General features: G+C 42.9%; 2 protein-coding genes across 3 annotated transcripts in view; both read left to right on the top strand.

Moving 5' to 3' along the window:
* The window catches only part of LOC137436438 (arylsulfatase B), a 128,596-nt gene continuing 105,163 nt past the window's right edge, over window positions 1–23,433 (top strand). The window contains exon 1 of the mRNA XM_078786424.1: window positions 1–226. Within this exon, the coding sequence (XP_078642550.1) occupies window positions 220–226 (7 nt within the window). The 5' untranslated portion in view covers window positions 1–219. The remainder of the gene's footprint in view (window positions 227–23,433) is intronic.
* On the top strand, window positions 763–22,028 carry LOC144894231 (arylsulfatase B-like). Of its 2 annotated transcripts, none has more exons than XM_078786430.1 (5): window positions 763–1,123; window positions 17,375–17,618; window positions 17,949–18,016; window positions 19,146–19,268; window positions 20,079–22,028. In XM_078786430.1, exons 1-5 carry the CDS (start codon window positions 1,108–1,110, stop codon window positions 20,348–20,350), a joined length of 723 nt encoding a protein of 240 aa, XP_078642556.1. In that variant the 5' UTR covers window positions 763–1,107; the 3' UTR covers window positions 20,351–22,028. The 2 variants fall into 2 exon arrangements, with proteins under 2 accessions (XP_078642556.1, XP_078642555.1); XM_078786429.1 differs by lacking the exon at window positions 763–1,123 and adding an exon at window positions 15,799–16,169.

Below are 23,433 nucleotides of genomic sequence, written 5' to 3'. Positions count from 1 at the left end.
GGAAAAGGAAGAGGAAGAGTTTTTGGTGTTCGTTTAACCACCATCGTTTTATAAAGCTTGCGGTGTTACATAAGAAATCTTCCGGTGAGCTTCATGCTGACTGGAGCTGTAACATTGCGACTCGCCTTAATGTGGTGAATAAAACGAGTTTACCACACCTGACATTCGCCAAATGATGAAGAAGTGGAAATCGAAGAAGGAAGGAAAAGCTGTGATTTAATGCGCAGTGAGTTGGAACGTGTGTTGTTTTACACTTTCTGTAATAATTATCAAATGGCATGGTAAATGGGGTTTATGGAAAGTGAGGGATTCGAATGGATCTCTCTCTGTTTGGAGGTAATGATGTAACAAGAACATCATGGAGTTATATTATAGACTAGAGGGCGTACATACCACATGGCCACATGGCCACATGCCGACATGGACTAACTTGAATTACGTGGTGGTGAGGTGTTTTGAATTTCATGGTGGTGAGGTAACGTCCCAAACTTCCAGGCTGCACCTACCCCTCCCGTATGTATCATATATGTGCTGAGGGGTTGTTTTTTGAATTATATATATTTTTTCAACCTAAATTTCTCATTAAAATGTGATTTTGAAGGAGCTGGGGCTCCCACGTCGATCGGAAGAATGGACGCGACAAAAAGCTGGAATTCATCCGAGTTGCTTTAATCAAACCAAACACTCAGGCACTCTGAAAAGCCCGTTTATCGGGCAGCAATATATATACATATTATCCCGGAGCGTTTGCCCAGGAAAGGCGAGAGGGGGCGTGGCCCAGCGTCCTGGCTGCGGCCTGGCAAGTTGAGCGCGGGCCTGCCCGGGCGTCCTGGATGAGCCCGGCATGGTGATCGCTCCGCGTCCTTGATAGGTGCAAGGCGATTGTGAAAACCCAGCGGTAGCCGCTACACACGTCCCCCCAGAATCGACTTGCACCGGCAGGGTCAATTTGAGGGGGGCTGCCATGTTTTTGGGGGGCAACATTTGTTGACAACGTACATGTACATGTACATGTGCATGACGTAGTTGTGTCGCGAATATTTTCTCGTGGCAAGATGCCGAAAACTTGTGCCTGCTACGGGTCCACAAATCGTAGCAACCAGAAGGATGTTAGTTTTCACAGGTGAGTACTCTGTATGTTTTTCTTTTTAAAAGTAGAAATTTTGGTCGGAATTTGGTCAGATTCATTGAGTGGTGGACAGGCATACAACAAGAAGCAGGGCTGTATGGCTCTCTTTTATGTCGTGTCTCTTTAATAATCTCGGACCCAGACCATCTCGGACCCAGACCATCTCGGACCCAGACCATCTCGGACCCAGACCATCTCGGACCCAGACCAGCTCGGACCCAGACTGTCCCAGATCATCTCGGACCCAGACCATCTCGGACCCAGACCATCTCGGACCCAGACCATCTCGGACCCAGACCATCTCGGACCCAGACCATCTCGGACCCAGACCAGCTCGGACCCAGACCAGCTCGGACCTAGACCATCTCGGACCCAGACTGTCCCAGATCATCTCGGACCCAGACCATCTCGGACCCAGACCATCTCGGACCCAGACCATCTCGGACCCAGACCATCTCGGACCCAGACCAGCTCGGACCCAGACCAGCTCGGACCCAGACCAGCTCGGACCCAGACCAGCTCGGACCCAGACTGTCCCAGATCATCTCGGACCTAGACCATCTCGGACCCAGACCATCTCGGACCCAGACCATCTCGGACCTAGACCATCTCGGACCCAGACTGTCCCAGATCATCTCGGACCCAGACCATCTCGGACCCAGACCATCTCGGACCCAGACCATCTCGGACCCAGACCATCTCGGACCCAGACCATGTCGGACCCAGACCAGACCATATCGGACCCAGACCATGTCGGACCCAGACCATGTCGGACCCAGACCATGTCGGACCCAGACCATGTCGGACCCAGACCATGTCGGACCCAGACCAGCTCGGGTCCAGACCAGCTCGGGTCCAGACCAGCTCGGGTCCAGACCAGCTCGCTCAGACCCAAGTACCAACTTGGACCCAAGAGTTTTTTTCAGTGTGACTTATCTTAATTCTTATCATGAAGTATCATTCTTTTAAAGTCATTTTTGTTAATGGGCCAGTGAATGTTGTATGTGTACAAAACCTAGATTTTTTTTTTCTTGGACTCCCATGAATAACATTAAGATTTTACTGGAGATATGTATCATTGTTTTCAAAAACACTGTTGGTCATATTATACATATTCTTGCATCAGGTTAATTTTGCCCTTATACCGGGCCCAGACCATCTCGGTGTACATTAAAGGATAGCAAACCTTAAAGACTTTTTTCCCCACGTATCAAAAGATGCTAGAGAAGTCTAAAACAACTACACATTTTCCCTTTGGTGTTTTCTTTAGTGGCTTTTTGACCCGAAATATATTTGTACATTTTCCATGGGCAGTACCATCTTGAGACCCTGTGATGTAATGGGGTCCCATCGATCCAGACTACCATCACAAGGTCAATTCTAAAACATGCCTGTAGCAACGTCACATGTGCAGCCTCAACAAAATCCAACAATCTGCTTTGGATTTTTGTTCGGTCATGTGTAGAATGGATGGGGTGTTTGTTTGTTTGTGGGTGGTTGGTTGATTGGGTGGCTGGTTCTGGTTGATTTTATATATATTTTTTATTTTTTTTAAAGCTTACTATAATTCACCAAATGTCCGTCTGTCCGTTCAAAGGTACCGCAAAAACGGCTCAACCGATCGCAACAATATTTTGGGTGGGTATTCCTGGGACCCCTGGGAGTAAATTGGCCATATTGTTTTTCCAATTTTTCCAGTTTTTCCAAACACGATGGAATAATATTTACCAATATGAACAGTGATGTGGCTTTTGTTGAAATTCTACAAATACTGTTTATTCTACGTACCAGGAGAGAGTAGATCGACGCTTGACGAACTCTTCCTATATAAACGTGTGGCTCCGATGTAACATGGCAGCGTGTGCAAAGCAACTGAGAAACAGGTGTAGCGGCCGCTTCCGTGTTACAGATTCGGCGCGCACTCTTCACACATAAACCTGCGACTGAGAAAGACGTGTAGCGGCCGCTTCCGTTTTGCAGAATTCAATCTTTTTTCAAAATGGGCGCCATGTACTGTTTAGATTTTGATGATTTGCGTGTGATATGATTCAACGGATGTTTATATGAATCGTTTAAAATAAAAAAGCCTTCAATTTCTGATATTTTGCTTTTTCATTTGGGCTTCCCAATTGAAGCCCCGCCCATAGGGCGGGTACCATTGCTAGTTTTTTTTAAATTAAGGTTTGAATTATAAATGAAGTTGCAATGAATTAAATAAAATATGAAAGTGATCTTTCTTGTCACTGTGCCTCAGTTTTTTATGTTGCAGTTTTATACTATCAGCATATAAGTGTGATTGTGCCCCCCTTCCCGTTAGTGAGCAGAGTGAATGTCCAGATGACCGAGTATAACTTAGTTTTATCATGGGTGTGTTATAATCAACTGGTTTACACTCAATTAATAAATCGGGAAAATAGAACTTTTTTTTAGGTAAATAAATGTGTCGTTCGTTCGTGTGGTTGCCAACTTCAATCAAGATTGGTGCTTTAATGTACGATAGATAGTGGCAATGACCATATTGTTCGTTTCGAATTTAGATTAAAGAAAAAAGAAACAAATAATAAAAATCAACTTTAAATGGTCACTCGTTCTTAGACATAGCGTTAGTGTGCGCATCCGTGTACTTGTTGCCCCCCCCCCCCCCCCAAAACATGGCGGCCGGGTCTCCATGGTGGCACGGCTGGGTTCTGTATGCGGCATTGCGAGTGCGCCCTCTAGTCTATAATATAATTCTATGCAAGAACATCCACTCCATATGGGAGCGGAAGGAAGGGTCATGTTATTATCCTCTCTTGGGTATATATGAAATAGATTACAGTTGATCTAGCCTCGGGTCCGTTAGTCTTTTGGGGATGCAGTAAATATTGTTACATTTATGGGGTTAGGTTAGAGAATACCGTAGGAAAGGTAGGATTGAATAGGAAATAGTATGGACCGTGTAACGTGTAGGAGCATTTCGATGTACGTAAGTGGGGAAAATATAGCTTCAGGTTGTGTTTAAATGTGCATCATACGAGGGGTGATGCCATGTTAATTAGTAGAAGGGGTTAAGGATAATTTCCCCTGTTCGTAATACCCTCTGTGGCCATCCCTTACATTTATAACAGCTGGCGAAGCATAACATCGGCCGGCCATTATTCACGCTCCATAAACACGATACAGCAAAGACCCACCCAGGAGGGGCGGAGCTACAATGATTCGATGGGTGGGAGACAGGACCGGCAGCAGAGGATGCAAGACAGAGGATGCCCAGTCCAGGTCTGGCTTTGGAGGCCAGCTTGGCAATGTGGTTTTCCCAGGAAAGATCATGGCAGATAGTGAGACCCAAAATCTTGAGTGACAGGAGTGGCAGAAGGCAAAGGGTATGGGGGCAGAAAAGGCAGAGCATGAAAGTGAAAAGGCAGCCAAGAAGGCTGCAAAGAAAGAGGTAGCAAAGGCGCAGGAGGCATGTAGGAAAATGTTCGGAGAACGCTTGGATTTGGAAGAGGGTCATAGAGCGGTATTCAGGATTGCAAAGCAGATAGCGAAAGAGAGGTGTGATGTGATGGGGGGGTGTGTTGCTTGAAGGATGAAGTGGGGCAAATCGTTGTGGACCCAGATGGAATAAAAGGAAGATGGAAGAGATATATGGAACTAATGTTGAATGCAGAGAATGAATGGGATGGCAACATAGAGAGTAATCCAGTTTTAGGACCGGCAGAGAAGATAACCGAGAAGGAAGTTGAGGGAGCGATAAAAGCAATGAAGAGTAGAAAAGCGGAAGGGACGACGGGAGTTGTGGGAGATATATTGAAGGCAGCGGGAAATTGGGGTGTGAAGAGAATGACAGAGATCGGCAATCTGGTGGTGACAGAAGACTGCATTCCAGTGGATTGGGAACTGAGTACCCTCGTCCCTCTATACAAGGGGAAAGGTGACCCTCTGGACTGTGGCTCGTATCAAGTGATAAAGTTATTGGAGCATGGAATGAAGGTATTGGAAAGGGTGTTGGACGGAGAAGAGGATGAGGAAGAAAGTGAAGATTGACGAAATGCAGTTTGGATTTATGCCAGGAAGAGGAACGACAGACGCGCTTTTTATTGTGAGGCAGTTGCAGGAGAAGTACATGGAGAAGAGGAAGAAGTTGTTTCTTGGGTTTGTTGATCTGGAGAAAGCATTCGATAGGGTTCCACGTGAAGTAGTGACATGGGCATTGAGGAAGTTAGGAGTGGAGGAATGGTTGATCAGAGTAGTGATGGCAATGTACAAAAGAGCATGCACAGCTGTAAGGACGAAGGACGGGAACAGTGGTAAGTTTGAGGTGAAGGTGGGAGTGCATCAGGGGTCGGTACCAAGTCCACCACTACTTGTAGCTGTGATGGAGTTGCTGGCTCGGAACGTAAAGGAGGGTTTACCGTGGGAGTTGTTGTATGCAGATGATCTGGTGTTGGTTGCAGAAAGTATGGATTGACTGAAGGAGAAGATGTACAAGTGGAAGGAATGTATGGAGACAAAAGGTCTGAAGGTGAATATCGGAAAAACGAAGGTGATGGCAAGTGGTAAAGCATGTGGTGGGGTGGAAAGAACTGGGAAATGGCTGTGTGCTGTGTGCAGGAAGGGTGTCGGAGTGAATTCCATTCAATGTACAATGTGCGCTGAGTGGGTTCATCAAAAATGTAGTGGTTTGAGAGGGTCATTAACCAGTGTGGCAGCTACATTCAAGTGTAAGGTGTGCACAGAGGGAGCTGCAGATGGAGGAAATGTTGAGTTGGATCTTGGAGACGGCGTGAAGCTGGAAGGTGTGAAAACATTTTGCGACCAAGGAGACATGCTGAATGGAGAAGGTGGATCAGACTCGGCAACGGTTGCTGGAGTGAAATGTGCACTGAAGAAGTTTCGGGAACTGAGTGGCATGCTGATGAGGTGGGGAGTGTCGTTGAAGCTGAAGGGAAAGGTGTATGCTGCATGTGTGAGAAGTGTTATGATTTATGGGAGCGAGACATGGGTAACTAGAACGGGCACTCGGTAGAGCGCATACCTTCGCCGCAGCTACTGTTCTGTACTTGGCATGGGAGTGTAGGGAACAGAACAGTGAACAGTTTGGTGCTGATTTCATGCAAATCGGATAAGAATTGACCGAGTTATGACAAAAAACGCACATTTTGCAAGGTCGTGACCCCCCTGACCTTTGACCCCCAACCGCTAACAAGGGTAATGTCTTCACTGGGTCATGTCGTATATCACAAGATCGGGCATTGAATTCTGAACATTTTGGCATTAGTTGCATGCCAATTGGATAAAAATTGACCGCGCTATGGTAAAAATACGATTTTGACCTTTTCGTGACCTTGACCTTGACCTTTGACCCGATTGCTCCCAAAATCTAATCAAATGTGTCCCGTATAATAACCAATCATCCCACCAAATTTCATGCAATTCGGTTGAATACTTTTTGAGTTATGCGAATAACATACACACACACACACACACAGACATACAAATAAATACACAGCAATCAAAACATAACCTTCCGCTTTTGCGAAGGTAATGAACGTAGAGCAGCAACGAAGACTGGAAAGGGTGGAAATGCGAATGGTTCGGTGGATGTGTGGAGTATCGTTGAGAGAGAGGAAGACAAATGGTGAATTGCAAAAGATGATGGGAATAGAGCCTGTGATGGATGCTGTGAAGATAAACAGGTTGAGATGGTTTGGTCATGTGTTGAGGAAGGATGAAAGTGCCTGGTTGAGAAGAGTGATGGAAATGAATATAGAAGGAAGTAGAGGATGGGGAAGACCGAGAAAGACTTTGCTAAAGATGGTCGAAGAAGAAATGCGGGCAAGGGGGTTAACAAGGGGAGATGCAGAAAATAGGGCAAAATGGAGAAGATTGTCATGGGGACCGCAAGGCTAACCCCCGCTCTTGCAGGGAAAATGGCCTTAAAATGCCTGTTGTTGTTTGTTGTTATGGACCGTGTAACGTGTAGGAGCATTTCGATGTACGTAAGTGTGGAAAATATAGCTTCAGGTTGTGTTTAAATGTGCATCATACGAGGGGTGATGCGATGTTAATTAGTAGTAGGGGTTAAGGATAATTTCCCCTGTTCGTAATACCCTCTGTGGCCATCCCTTACATTTATAACAGCCGTCGAAGCATAACATCGGCCGGCCATTATTCACGCTCCATAAACACGATACAGCAAAGACCCACCCGGGGTGGGGGGGGGGGGGGGGGGGCAACAATGGTTCGATGGGCGGGAGACATGACCGGCAGCAGAGGATGCACGACAGAGGATGCCCAGTCGGGGACTGGCTTTGGAGGCCAGCTTGGCAATGTTGTTTTCCCAGGAAAGATCATGGCAGATAGTGAGACCCAAAATCTTGAGTGACAGAGCTTCTTTGAGAGGATTGTTGAGGAAGAGGATGGGAGGGTTGTCCAGACGGTCTTTTCGGAGAGACATATTGAGAGTGTGAGATTTGTCAGGATTGAAAGACATGTTCCACTTGTTTGAGCAGTCTGTGATTTTGTCCATGTCTGCAGAGAGTGAGGAGGCTGCAGACTGCCGATCTGAGGGTTGAGATACGGAGCGGCAGAGAGTGGAGTCATCAGCAAAGAGATGGAGAGGATTTTCCAGAGAGTCGGAGAGATCATTGATAAAGACCAGAAAAAGCACAGGGCCCGGAACACCGCCTTGAGGAACTCCAGCCTGGACAGGAAGGGAAGATGAGAGAATTATATATGGAGCTACATGATGACTTATATGTGTTACATGTGTTAGTTAGCTTCTTTGCGTTACATGTGTTCTGTGTGTTAGCTCCAACACGAGCCTCGACTTGAGGTGCACAGTGGGGTAAAAAATAAAAAAATAAAAACATTGTTGTTTTTCATGTCAAAATGTTATTTGAAGTATATATTTTCTGAATCGAACTGTTTTGATTGGTACTTATTTCCAAAGAAATAAGTTGAAATAACTTGAAAACTAATCATCGAAATTGAATGAAATTTGGCATTAATAATAATCATCTTAACATGTTGGATGAATTAATGATGGCTTTTTAAGATACCCCTACTACAAATTGAGTTATGAAAAAAATCCTTGTATTTTTCTTTAAAAACGAAGAAAAAATATTTTGTGTAATTATTACAATTTACTGAAAAGCCATCACTGGTCTCTTTGGATATATCCATACTAACTACCCAAAGGGGTAAATAACAGATTGACTGAGGCAGTTAGCAGTAGTTCCAGTTTCAATTATGTCAACCAAAAAAACATATTTTTGTATGTGTCTAGAAAATTAAAGCTCACATGTTTATTTGTATCCGAAATTCACTTGTGTCTGTATTTTTGGATTCCTCATACTCTAAGCTTTCTAGCAGTATATGGTTTGTGGGGGGATAGCTTCACTGGAAAGACCGATAATTTCAATTTATTGATGGCACGTGAAACGTGCTATTTTACCCCACTGTGCACCTTAAATATGCAGATTTTTTTTTTTAACCTTTAGAACCCATTATAATTACCCTTTAGAACCCATTATAATTACCCTTTGGAACCCTTCCGATTTACCCTTTAGATCTCTTTTGAATTACCTTTTTGAACCCTCTAGACGTACACTCTAGAACCCCTTAGAATTAAACTGTGTGATAACTTCTTCTTCTTCATTTTTGATGGACAGATGGAAGGAAGGACATAGCCAACTCGATGGTATTCATAGAATACTTACCCTGCGCAGTCAACTTGGTGCGATTGAACTCTTTTGTTTTTGAAGGTTTTTTTCTTTGATCTAATATGGCTGCCAGACCACGTGACAAATTTCTATTCTCTAATATCATTGTTGCGTAGATCACGCTCAATAAATTTGAAAATGATCAGACTAAGCGTTGTCCCCGTCAATTTATGACGTCGTAATGAAGGCACCAATGACGTCATCATTAACATATCTTATTCCCCATGGAGAGTACTTGACAATGAGCCATGTTTAATTTTTTTCCATGGAGTGGGGTCGGAGATATAGAGGTGCAAAGTTTTTCGGTTTTTGCCAGATGGGGCCATCACCGCTGAACTATGACCTCATAATTATCATTAAAATATTCTACAGGATGAGGCGCTCCTATGGTGAAAATTTCATGTATCGGTCCAAGAATTGCAGAGAACAAAATTCATACCGATCGAATCAAACGTTGTACTTGCTGAATGATGACATTGCTACGGTACTGATGAAATCATCATTAACATATCTTATTCCCCAAGGGGAGTGCTTGACATTGAGCCATATTTCAATTTTTTCCATGGAGTGGTTTCGGAGATATAGAGGTGCAACCTTTTTTCGATTTTTCTAAGATGGCGCCTGTAGCACGTGACAAATGACGTCATAATTATCATTAGAACAATTATACAGGAGGAGCCACTCATATTCTGAAAATTTCGTGTTCATCGGACTAACAGTTGGAGAGGAAATTTTATTTTTCATACTGATCAGATCAAACGTTGTACAGTGCATTCAGAAAGTATTCAGACCCCTTCACTTTTTTCACATTTTGTTATGTTGCAGCCTGATGCTGAAATCGTTTAAATTCATTTTTTCCCTCATCAATCTACTTTCAATACCCCATAATGACAAAGAGAAAACAGGATTTTAGAAAGTTTTGCAGATTTATTAAAAAGAAAAAACTGAAATATCACATTGACATAAGTATTCATACCCTTTGCTATGACACTTGAAATTTAGCGCAGGTCCCTCCCATTTCTCTTGATCATCTTTGAGATGTTTCTACACCTTGATTTGAGTCCACCTGTGGTAAATTCAATTGATTGGACATGATTTGGAAAGGCACACACCTGTCTATATAAGGTCTCACAGCTGACAATGCATATCAGAGCAAAAACCAAGCCGTGAGGTCGAAGGAACTGCCTGCAGAGCTCAGAGACAGGATTGTGTCGAGGCACAGATCTGGGGAAGCATACAAAAAAATTTCTGCTGCATTGAAGGTTCCCAGAGCACAGTGGCCTCCATAATTCTTAAATGGAAGAAGTTTGGAACAACCAGGACTCTTCCTGGAGCTGGCCGCCCGACCAAACTGAGCAATCGGGGGAGAAGGGCCTTGGTAAGAGAGGTGACCAAGATCCCGATGGTCACTCTGGCTGAGCTCCAGAGATCCTGTGTGGAGATGGGACAAACTTCCAGAAGGACAACCATCACTGCAACACTCCACCGATCTGGGCTTTATGGCAGAGTGTCCAGACGGAAGCCTGTCCTCAGTGAAAGACACATGAAAACCCACTTGGAGTTTGCAAAAAAGCATCCAAAGGACTTTCGGACTGTGAGAAACAATATTCTGTGGTCTGATAAAACCAAGATTGAACTGTTTGGCTTCCGTTTGGCTTCCATTGTGGCCCGTTGCTGTTCCATTTGTAAAATATTGTAAATATTTGTTGCATATTGGCTCATATTGTGAGTAAATAGGGGACAGAGGCTCAGAACGAGAATGATGGCTGGAGAGAGAGGGTGGAGGGAAAGGGAGAGGTTCCACATTGCTTGTCTTGTCGAGGAACTAAAGGCGTGGTCCAGGAGGCTGAGTTTGAAACACACAAGTTGTTGCCCACCCCTTTGGCTTCTCCGGAGCTCCTGAGTTGTTGGTCGCCGAGGCCTGATTGCTCAGCTTAAGGGCCCAACGCAGCATCTGTGAGTGAGTTCATTTGGAAGCTGAACTGTGGCTTCTGCTCGACGCGACATCATCTATATGTAACCTTTTCATGACGTCCATTGTCATCTCCTTTGCACCTTTTTGTGTTGTCCATGTGCTTGTGTTGTGTTTCAAGTTTTGACCTCTAAGACTTTGTTGAAATGACCATATGTGTTAATTGTTGCAGCATTGCTTCACAAAGTCTGGAATTATTCGGATGCATCGATCATGTTTATTGCCTGAAAAGAGATTTTATACTGGTGTCCCTGTCCATGTTGCATTTAAATAGTGTTTAATAAATTTCAAGTTGATCTTTTACATAACCGATTATTTTGTTTTTCCTTGCCGGTTTCATTCCTGCACTAATTGAGTCGATTTGCGTGAAGCAAAACACAGAATTAAGCAATTGGTTCACTTATCCAACCTAGATATTCCAGTTTTCAATTTTTATCCTGCGCCCCCGAAGCAAAAAGCAGGGTTTGGCATTCGGGTGTGTGCGTGTGTCGTACGTTCGTGTCTGCATTTTAAAAATTCATTTTCTCGGTAACTGTTGGTCCGATTGACTCTAAATTTTACCATAGGAGCCAACTAATATTATTTTATTATAAGCCTGTATAATTATTTTATTCATAATTATGACGTCAATGGAAAAAAAATTAAACAAGGCTCATTGTCACGTACTCCCCATGGGGAATAAGATATTTAATGATGTCACCGTTGCCTTCATTATGACGTCATAATTGGACAAGGACAACGATTGATCCAATCAGTATGATTTTTTTTCTCCAACTGTTGGTCTGATGGACACAAAATTTTCACCATAGAGCGCCTCCTCCTGTAGAAAATATTAAGCATAATTAGGACGTCATTGGTCACGTGGTACAGGCGCCATTTTGGAAAAAAAATAAAAAAGGTTGTACCTTTATCTCCAAAAGTGCTTCATGTAAATTGTAAAAAATTGAAACGTGGCTCATTGTAATGAACTCCACACATGGGCAATGTAATGTTAACGATGACGTTATTGGTGCCTTCATTATGATGTCATAATTTGAAACAGACAAAGCTTAGCCTGATCAGTTTGAAATTTATTGAGCTTGACCTACGCAACAATTATATTAGCGAATATACATTTATGATGTAATCGCTCACGTGGTCTGGCAGCCATATAGGATTAAATAAAAAAATAAAACCTTCAAAAACAGAAGAGTTGGCTCGCACCAAGTTGACCGTGCAGGGTCAATATTATATGAATACCATCTAGTTGATTAATTTTCTGAAATTTGAAGAATTTGTTTTTCACTTGGAAGTTGTGGGTTACGATGTGTAAATAAATTGTAACGAGGTTACGATGTGTAACCGAGGGCCTTTCACTCACTCACCGCAGGCAGGTTGGTGGTCTTTCTGTCTTCTACCGCCTCCTTTCTGTTCTTGCTCCCTCTGCTCTCTCCTCTTGCACCTCTCGTGCTTCCCCTACCCTCCCCCCCACCCCCCCAGGTTTCTGCGAGGCACACATGGTTCACCAACAACCCCCTTCTGGTGAAAGTCCCAAAATCCTGAATCCTGCACTCATTTGTTCCTTTTTCCCCTCCACCAGTGGAACAAACCTCCACATCCTCTTCAATCTCAATCTTCCCTCTAGGTGTTCAAGACAGCTGTTCGCCATCATCGAATTTTGTCCCCAATCCAAATCCATGATCGTTTTTACCCTCGTTAACACCCCACCTCCTCTCCCACCCCAATTTCTTCTTCTTCCATATTTCCAGTTTCCCCTCCTGAGAGTTTCCTTCTGTATCCATCCTGTCCACTCTATGCATCCTCTCCTGCCCCTCATTCCTCCCCATGCCCATTGTGTGTCCAAAACTACCTCCATCTTGGCCTTCACTGCTAGGAGATGGGGCAGCCCACTAAAAATGACTGCATACTCTTCTGACTCAATGCCTTGTTTGCAAACCACTTGGGTGACATTTTGGTTCAAAATAGACAACTCTGAGGCAAGTAAGTTACTACCGAGTTTGTCCTGCAATCTCATTAGTTGTATTTATTGGTAGGAGAAAGATAGTGGTAAGTGGTAGCGTTATGGTGAGTGTTGGTAAGTCAATAAGTAATGTTGTTTGGCAAGTGAATTGTAAGTTGGGGTAATTAGGAACTGAAAGCAGTGTTCAGGTAACAAACAGTCATCGAGAACAAGCTCTGGTGAGAGGAGGAAGTGTTCTGTGTTTCCTGTGACTGCATTATGTGTCAATCCATCTGTCTTTCTCCTTGATATCTCCAAGTTCCACACACATACTGCTAAAAAGAAGCTTCCCCTTTTGCTTTCTCAAATTCGACCCACTCAGACCGTCGACCCACACATCGCTTATCGTGGCCTTGTTGTTGTGTGTGTAGTACTTGGAAAAGTTGAGCTCCCCTTTGTTTTTGTTGGGCTGTCATGCTCAGATAGTGATGGTTTTTAGCTCACCTGGAACGAAGTTCAGGGGAGTTTATGCGATGGCGTGTCGTCAGTCCGTCCGTCAGTCCGTCCGTCAGTCTGTCCGTCAGTCTGTCCGTCAGTCTGTACGTAAACACTTGAAACTTATTTAACCCCACAAAATGGGAATTAGCTTTTTCCTCTAAAAACTACACACACTATTTTGAAGAAACTTGACCACAACCTTCATCACCCGTGCTGTACCAAAGTTTGTTTATGGCACTAGGAAAATCGAAGTCTATGAAGGTTTACGGGGGCGGGGGGGGGGGGGGGGGTGGTGTCAAAGTGGGTCCAGGTTTGACCCCCCAAAATAGGTATATTCTATTTCTTCTCAGAAACTACATGCGCAATTTCGATGAAACTTCGCCGCAACCTTCATCATTCGTGATGTACCAATGTTTGTTCAAGGCATTTGAAAAATTGGGGTTTGGGGAGGCACACGGGGTTGAGGGAGGGGGTGGTAGGGGTTGCCCCCCAAAATAGGTATTTTTTTGTTTGTTTGTTTAAAATCTTATGATTACGTTAGTATGATTCCACATGCTTCTAGCATGTCTTCTAGCAACCACTGAAATTGGTTTAAAATACCTTTAGTCAGTGCAGTATACTGTTTATTCTACCAGGTGAGCGCCAGGGGTATTGCCCCTATATTTTATTGTTGTGCTGTGATCGAGCTAAGATAGTGATAACACAAGTCGTTTGGTGTGACTCACATTTCATGGATTTCACGGATTGTCCTGCCATAAAATAATTCTCACAGCTAATTAATAATTTATTGTACACCGCTCCTTTCCTACGCCATCTCCAGGCACTGCAAAACATCATTGCCGGGCACCGAAGGGGGCTCGGCAATGACGCCCGCTGAAAGGGCACTCAGTATTCACTCTGGTTGTTTGTTTGTTTGTTGTACACCGCACCTTTCCTCTGCCATCTCCAGGCGCTGCATAACGTCATTGCCAGACACCGAAGGGGGCTTGGCAGTGACACACGCTGAAAGGGAGTACTCAGTTTTCACTCTGGTTTCTTTTTGTACACCGCACCTTTCCTTTGCCATCTCCAGGCACTGCATAACGTCATTGCCGGGCACCGAAGGGGGCTTGGCAGTCACGCACGCTGAAAGGGAGTACTCAGTTTTCACTCTAGTTGTTTGTTGGACACCGCTCCTTTCCTATGCCATCTCCAGGTGCTGCATAACGTTATTGCTGGGCACCGAAGGGGGTTCGGCAGTGACGCACGCTGAAAGGGAGTACTCAGTTTTCACTCTAGTTGTTTGTTGGACACCGCACCTTTCCTTTGCCATCTCCAGGCACTGCATAACGTCATTGCCGGACACCGAAGGGGGCTTGGCAGTCACGCACGCTGAAAGGGAGTACTCAGTTTTCACTCTAGTTGTTTGTTGGACACCGCTCCTTTCCTATGCCATATCCAGGTGCTGCATAACGTTATTGCTGGGCACCGAAGGGGGTTCGGCAGTGACGCACGCTGAAAGGGAGTACTCGGTTTTCACTCTGGTTGTTTTCTTGCTTTCTTGTTTTCTTGCTTCCTTGTTTTCTTGGTTGTCCGGGCAATATCTCAGCCATCCTTTGAGCTAGGAAGCTGAAATTTCGGCACAATGTTCGGCAAGTTCTTTGTCAAAAACGATATTTTTGGTTTTTTGATTAATCAATTAATTGATGAGTTATTTAATTATTAGCGATTAATTAAGTACTTATTTATTTCCTTTCTCTTCTGGCCATGATCTCAGGCACCTTTGGAGTTAGGAAGATGATATTTGGACATGCCAATGACAGTGATTTGGCTGTAAAAGATATTTTTGATTTATTGATAAATCATTTAATCAATTTATAGATTAATTATTTAATTATTCGATTAATGACTACTTTTTTTTTTTTTTAGTTACAGATTCTGATGAAATGGTGGTGGTTTATGTGTTCTATTAGCGAATTGATTAATTCTTTCATTTTTGATGATGATTATTTATTTATTTTAATTATTAATTATTTCTTTATTTTATTTCTCATCTGGGCAATATCTCAGGCACCTTTTGACCTAGGAAGCTGATATTTGGACATGACAATGACCAAGTGATTTGGCTGTAAAGGGTATGTCTGATTTATTGATTAATTAATTAATCGATTAATTATTTAATTATTCGATGAATGACTTAATTAAATTTTTTTTTTTAAGTTACAGATTCGGATGAAATGGTGGTGGTTTATGTATTCTATTAGCCAATTTATTAACGATTTAATTTTTTATGATTATTATTTATTTATTTTCATTATTAATCATCTATTTTCTTTCTCATTTGGGCAATATCTCAGGCACCTTTTGAGTTGGGAAGCTAATATTTGGACATGACAGTGACCAAGTGATGTGGCTATCAAGGATATTTTTGATTTATTGATTAATCATTTAATCGATTAATTATTTATTGATTAATCGATTAATTATTTATTGATTAATCAATTAATTATTTAATTTTTTATTAATGACTTATTTAATTACATTTCTAAGGGATACATCTTCGGATGAAGCACTAGTGGTTTAGTTATGCTATTAGCCAATTGATTAAGAGAATATTTTATGATAATCTTTTATTGATTTTAATTATGCAATTAATCGATCAATTATTATTGTACACCTCTCCCTCCCAATGCAATCTCTATGAGCTGCACTGCGGTATTGCCGGGCGCCCGAGGCTCCTTTCCTCCCAATGCCGGGGAGGCGCCCCGGCAATGCCGCGCTGTAGGATATTTAAATATTTGGCATGGGGGCGGTGTACTTTGAATGTATCTGTGCTTGTTTGTTTCCTTGTTTGTTTTCTTGTGTTCTTGTTTTCTTGCTTTCTTGGTTGTCCGGGCGATATCTCAGCCATCCTTCGAGTTCAGAAGCTGAAATTTCGGCACAATGGTGAGCAAGTACTTTGTCAAAAAGGATATTTTTGGTTTTTTGATTAATCAATTAATTGATGAGTTATTTAATTATTAGCGATTAATTAAGTCCTTATAGATTTCCTTTCTCTTCTGACCATTGTCTCAGGCACCAGCTGATATTTGGACATGCCAATGACCAAGTGATTTGGCTGCAAAGGCTGTTTTTGATTGATTGATTAATCAATTAATCAATTAATTGATTAATTATTTAATTATTCGATTAATGACTAAAAAATTTTTTTTTTCAAGTTACAGATTGTCATGAAATGGTGGTGGTTTATGTGTTCTATTCGCGAATTGATTAATTATTTAATTTTTTACGATTATTATTTATTTATTTTCATTATTATATTATTTATTTATTTTATTTCTCATCTGGGCAATATCTCAGGCACCTTTTGAGCTAGGAAGGTGATATTTGGACATGACAATGACCAAGTGATTTGGCTGTAAAGGGTATTTTTTATTTATTCATTAATTATTTAATCGATTAATTATTTAATTATTCGATGAATGACTTAATTTAAAAAAAAATTAAGTTACAGATTCAGATGAAATGGTGGTGGTTTATGTATTGTATTCTATTAGCCAATTGATTAACTATTTAATTTTTTTATGATTATTATTTATTTATTTTCATTATTAATCATTTATTTATTTTCTTTCTCATCTGGGCAATATCTCAGGCACCCTTTGAGCTTGGAAGCAAATATTTGGACATGACAGTGACCACGTGATGTGGCTATAAAGGATATTTTTGATTTATTGATTCATCATTTAATCGATTAATTAATTTATTGATTAATCAATTAATTATTTAATTTTTTTATTAATGACTTATTTAATTAAATTTCTAAAAGATACATCTTCGGATGAAGCACTAGTGGTTTAGTTATGCTATGAGCCAATTAATTTAGAAAATATTTTATATTAATCTTTTATTGATTTTTATTATGCAATTAATCAATCAATTATTGTACACCTCTCCCTCCCAATGCAATCTCTATGAGCTGCACTGCGGTATTGCCGGGCGCCGGAGGCTCCTTTCCTCCCAATGCCGGGGAGGCGCCCCGGCAATGCCGCGCTGTAGGATATTTAATTATTTGGCATGGGGGCGGTGTACTTTGAATGTATCTGTGCTTGTTTATAATTTGTCTGTGTGAATGTTTACCTCTGACATAGATAATGGTGGAGAGACTCTGGATGGAGGAAACAATTGGCCATTGCGGGGACGAAAGGCGACGCTCTGGGAAGGTGGAGTACGAGGTGTGGGCTTTGTGGCTGGTCCTGCCATCTCCCCGCATAGAGGAGTATCACGTGACTTGTTGCACATCTCCGATTGGTTCCCAACACTGGTGACGATTGCTGGCGGCAATACAACAGGGACCTTTCCTCTGGACGGCTACAACATATGGGAAACGTTAAGGTGAGTGATATCTTTAGGCCATCGTGCAAAATAACAGACTGATCATTTGAGGCTGTGAGGTTTTTGTTAAACTCATCTTCAGGCCCTCTTATTCTTTCACCATTCCATTATAAGTCGTAAAAATATCAATACGTACAGTAGTCCATGGGGTTCAGGGTGGAGAGAGGACCCCAGCTCTCTCTGTAAATGTGTATCGTACAGCGCCACCTGGTGTGAGTCAGTATTACACCATAAATGATAAAGGTGGGGTGATTAACCTGTTCATAAGGAGATGTTCTTCACCAGGAGGTCAAATTGGTTTACATAATGTGCCCTTGTTCTGTTTTGCAGCCACGGAGCCCCATCACCTCGGAAAGAAATTCTTCACAACATTGACCCGCTGTACAGATATACACCCTGTATGTGAATGCACCTTTAAATTGATCCACTGTACATGTATATATATATATATATACACACTGTACATGAATTCACCAGACTGATCCACTGAGCAGATATACACACTGTATGTGAATACACCTAACATTGATCCACTGTACAGATATACACACCACCGGAGGGAAGGTATGTAGGTACGTTTCCCGATTGGGGCCGTCACGTGGTACAGGTAAGCTACGGTCACGACGGACCAATTGGCATTCGTAGTTGCTGGTTCGCAACCTGCTGAAGTACAAAGTTATTAGTGCACGGCAGCCACAGGTTCAGTAATTTCGGGAGGGAACGAGGCCAACCCCCTCGTAGTAGACCCGAACCCCGGGCCGTAACAATATACGATAGTCTTATCTCTTATTTCCAGGTTACGGTAGTGCAGCATAAAGCCGTGTAAATTTGGAATACTCGGAGTAACCAAATTGGGCAAACATGTCACACTGCCTCGGCGATCTTGACAATTGAGGAAGTGATATTTATGTTAATTGTTAATTACTGTGATCAGTAACATTTGAACAATGACAGAAACACAATCTGACATTTATATTAGCCAGATTAGCCCAAATTTGTCCGCATGACTAGAGTCAGACTAAGCAACAATTCAAACACATTTATTCACAGGAAATAAGTGAATAAATAAATAAAGAGAGGGTTGAGCTAAAACAAAGTAAATAAATAAATCCCAAAGACAACAAACACACTTAATCAAATTCCCTTCCCTCGGACATTTGCCTAATCTTATAACTAAGCTTTATCACTGTCGAGTACGCAAATAGTGCAACGGAAAGGTTGGAAATGATGAACGGGTGGGTTGGACGATTAAGGTGCTGCAGGTGTTGTCGGCCTTCCGTTTGGCTTGAAGTGCTGTCGGCTAGTTTTGGTCCGACGTGCAGACTGCCGTTTCCCTAAACACAGCGGGCCGAAGTGGGTCTCTCGGGCCTGGTTGCAGGAAGGTTTGGGTTTCGGGCCGGGGATCAGAACACGACCGTCCTCTGGGCCAGTCCCATGGCCGTTCCGTTGTCCGAATAGCTGGCTGAAGGACTTCTGCGGAATCTCTTTGAATCAAAACATTCATTTGATGACCCTCTTTTCTGGCAGGCATGAGTAACGATGAAGACGAGAACCCTTTTGCCTTCACCTCATTGACTCCCATGGAATTCAACATTACTATGCATGCCGCACTCCGTTTCCAGAACTGGAAGATCCTCACTGGGAACCCAGGCATGTGCAACATGAAGCGAAGCAATTCAGTTTTGTATTTCGATTCTTATTTTTAATGAATTTCTGAAGCATAACCCCAGTCACAGTTGGCAAGGGGGGTCATTACCTGCACCACCAAAGGTGGGAGGAGGTTATGTTTTCACCCCTGTCTGTTTGTTTGTGAACAGTATGTCTCAAAAAGTTGTGGATGGATTAGGACAAAATTTGGTAGAGAGGTTGGGTACGTGATTAGATTGTTGGTGAACATCAGGATCCCAATCCAGCTACTATCATTTTTTAAAGGGATTCTTCACCATTGGGAGATAGGGCCAAAACGATATATAGCAGGGTATCTCAGAAAGTTGTGGACGGATTCGGACAAAACTTGGTGGACCGGTTGGGTGTGTAACAAGGACGAATTGATTACATTTTAGTGAAGATTCGAATACGGATCTGGAAATGAGAATTATTTAATTTTTAAAATGATTTTTCACCATTGGGAGATCGAGCTAAAAACAATACATAGCATGATATTTATAAAAGTTGGAGAAAGTTATGACAAAATTAGGTGGATGAGTTGGTTCGGCAACAAGAACAAGCCGATTAAATTTTGGTTCAGGTCCGAATCCAGATCCGGCCTAACATTGGGATACAAAACGTAAACTGTTCATCTTGGCGGACATATGCGCTCTACATCGTGCCGTTCTAGTTTGGTATGTTTAAGGTTTGGTGGAATTCTCAGGTGCATAAATTCTTGCATCCCCATTGACTTTGAAACAAATACCCACAGTGGTGCACCATTTTATGTGCTTTTTTATTCCTCTGGTCTAGGCTGTGGAAAGTGGTTTCCTCCACCAGATCTTGGCAGTCCCAAAGGACCAGAAGAGGTACTCAGCAACAACCCACCAATGGTGCAGCTGTTTGATATAGAGAAGGATCCCGAGGAGCGTCATGATGTGGCGCGAGACCATCCGGACGTGGTTTCCGAGCTTCTCAAGAAGCTCCAGCAGTATCAGCGTGGTGCGAAGACCCCCTCCTACCCACGTGAAGACCCTCGCTGTGACCCTGGCAAAGGAGGTGCCTGGGGTCCCTGGCGTAAATAACCTAGCTGGATAAGCAATGCATTTACTATTATTTGTATCACTTGCATACCGATCATTAGCATGCTTGGACACCATAGCTGTTTCTGCAGCTACTCTTCATTTGCTCTACAGCTCGGCGGTGTTTCTCCTCGAGGGACAATTATTGATTTTTCTTTTTTAACAAAGGCAATTGCTCAGTTTTCACAATCGATGGTACACGGTGCACACTTCTATTTAGAGTTTTACAAATACTGTATGTACAATGTGGGCTGTAGTTCTCTCATTTTTACCCCGCGCATGCGAAGGAAAAAGCGGGGTTAAGCAATTGATTCACTGTCTCTGTCTGTCCTTCTGTCTACGTCAATTGACGATTGAGGGACAACTTAAATTATATGTTTAGTTATATTTTGAACCATGAACCTGTAGCTTAGCAGTACTTTGTCTCGGAATTTGTCCCTATCTCCCTTGCAGAGAGGAGTGAGATCTTTTTTTATCCTCTGTCTGTCTACCTGGCAGTCAAACAAAATTGAAAATCATTCCAAACAGGAAATCTACTGATTTAAGGACTTCATAAAGGACACAAACAACTAATGTAACGTGTTTATACGAACAGCGGTTGACGTCCGAAAAATGTATTTGTACAACCTTCAAAATGGCGGTTATGTTTTCACCCCTGTATGTCTGTCTGTCTGTCTGTTTGGTTGGTTGTTTGTTGGTGAACAAGATATCTCAAAAAGTTGTGGACGGAATTTGGTGGAGAGGTCGGGCATGTGACAAGGACGGAATGATTAGATTTTGGTGAAGATTCAAATCTGGATCTGAGAATTTTAAGGTGATTCTTCACCATTGAGTGATCGGGCCAAAAACAATATGTAACAGGTTATCTCAAAAAGTTGTGGACGGAATTTGGTGGAGAGGTCGGGCATGTGACAAGGACGGAATGATTAGATTTTGGCGAAGATTCAAATCTGGATCTGAGAATTTTAAAGTGATTCTTCACCATTGAGTGATCGGGCCAAAAACAATATGTAACAGGTTATCTCAAAAAGTTGTGGACGAGTTATGCCAAAACCTGGTGGATGAGTTGGTTAGGTGACAAGAACAAGCCGATTAGAATTTGTTGCAGATCCGAATCCAGATCTGGCCTTTCAGTGGGATGCAAAATGTAAAACTGTTCAGCCTTGCGGAGGTATGCGCTCTACCGAGTGCCGTTCTAGTATTTCAATTGAATTATATCCTTGAATATGGAGAACACAAATCTCCTTTTTGCCCTTTGAAAGCCCTTCGGTTTAGCAGTACTTGGACACAATATTACCAGCATTCCACATCATTTAAACCAATCAAATTTGCCGCTTGTAGACCCCGCCCATGCCCCTGTTTGTCAAGACAGCGCGACGTCATGTGTTGTATGAACTCTCTTGTTTGTCTTTTTATTCCGTCACCCTTTAACTCCTCATATTGCTAAGTTATTCTTTAATGTGATTCAAATGTAAACACTAATCTTGTCTATTTCAAAGGTAATTGCTTTTCTCACCTGCTGTTGCTTTAAAAAGAGGCCACGTATGCACCTATCGTGCAGTACGATCATTTTTGTACAATAAGAATTATTTTGTTTTGAAATGAGTTTAAAACGCGACCAACTTTATGCTGATGCCATGATTAAATTTCTTTGAAATAAAGTCGGAAATAAGATATTTTATGTAACCTTTCCTGTTCAATCTTGAGTTTGAGTACATCTTTTATCTTTGGTTCACATTTAATGAATTGTCACTTACTCTCGATAGTGAATTTAGTGGTAAATCCGCGACATTTGCATGGCTTTTATCTCGCCTCTCTCTCTCTCTCTCTCTCTCTCTTTCTCTCTCTCTCTCTCTCTCTCTCTCTCTCTCCTCTCATCTCCGTCTCGCCACCTCATTGGATGGACCTTTGGATGCAACTAATGTTGTGGACCCGTCGTTTCGAGAGAATCTGGGATTGAAGGGTCGAAACCTCAACGATGGACTGGTTCCAGCTGATGATCGAGATGATGACTGAATCAGGCAGTCATTACGTTGATGGGATTATTCCGATCCCTCCAGAATTGGTGGTTTCATTTGCTCGGCATCTGGTAATTTATATTAATATGTGAGTGGTAATTCCCCTGTACATTGCCTTCAGAAAGTATTGTCGTGTTCCTGGGGGTGAACACCCCTCGGGACGAATATCCGATCGAGCTTAAACTTCGAAGCGTTCAGTCAGCTATGGCGGACCTTCTTTATACACGCGAGGAATAGTGGAGAGTGACGAGGCTTACCTGCACAGCGTACGCGGCACGAGTGGTTTGACACAAGGGGAAAAATAACTGAAAGTAATAAATGTGTGTGCTCAGCTTTGGTCCCCTTGACAGTCCAGGATCGTCACAGGCCCCACGTCCCTGCGCGGGAAAACACGCTTTGGCGCGCAGTCCGTTCACCCGCCAGCCGTAGCACAGGTGCCCTAGTCCTTGCGCAGGAAAACAGGACTTGGCGCAGAGTTTGCTCATTCCAGCCGCCGAGTGTGAAGCGAGCAGGCTGAGCTCATCCTCATCGCTGCCCCACACAGCACCGACGGTCTCTCAGATGCACCCAGCCACCACGCAGTCAGCACCTACAAACCAGGGAAAGACAATGCGTCCCCTCGCATCAATTGCATGGACCAAAAGAACGAGGACACGAGCCACGACGGTCTGCAGTAACTCGGGACACCAAGAGGATAAAACCGTGACTGTTCGCTTTTAAACCCAAACCAAGAGAAAAGAATGCGTCTGCATCTGGTCGTCACAAAAGCCAGGACCCAAGAGAAAGAAAATGTCGGGACCCCGTACTGATATTCCACGGGCTCTTACGTCATCCGATGACGTCCGCCCACACTCCTATCAGCGAGTGCCATCTCTTCACTCTATGGCCGTCCTGACCAATCGTTCTTCGGGGCGTGGCCTCATGGCCACCTGCCGGCCTTTGTGATGATCCGGTCGGTGGTATCATTGGTGGTGCTCAATGTCCTGTTTCCGGGTACTTTTATTTGGTGTTTATTTTAGGTGTGGAGTGCATGTCATAAGGAACAGAAGAGAAATCACAGAGGCAATT

Source organism: Myxine glutinosa, chromosome 11, assembly GCF_964187855.1.
Source record: "Myxine glutinosa chromosome 11, kmMyxGlut1.1, whole genome shotgun sequence".
Lineage (NCBI taxonomy): Eukaryota > Metazoa > Chordata > Myxini > Myxiniformes > Myxinidae > Myxine > Myxine glutinosa.
This window is presented reverse-complemented; position numbering and strand designations above follow the sequence as displayed.

Coding starts and splice junctions, on each gene's coding strand:
- LOC144894231 (XM_078786429.1), top strand. CDS start 15,869: ATGCAATTAATCGATCAATTATTATTGTACACCTCTCCCTCCCAATGC. Junction 16,170..17,374: donor GCTGAAATTTCGGCACAATG/GTGAGCAAGTAC, acceptor CCTCTGACATAG/ATAATGGTGGAGAGACTCTG. Junction 18,017..19,145: donor GCTGTACAGATATACACCCT/GTATGTGAATGC, acceptor CTTTTCTGGCAG/GCATGAGTAACGATGAAGAC.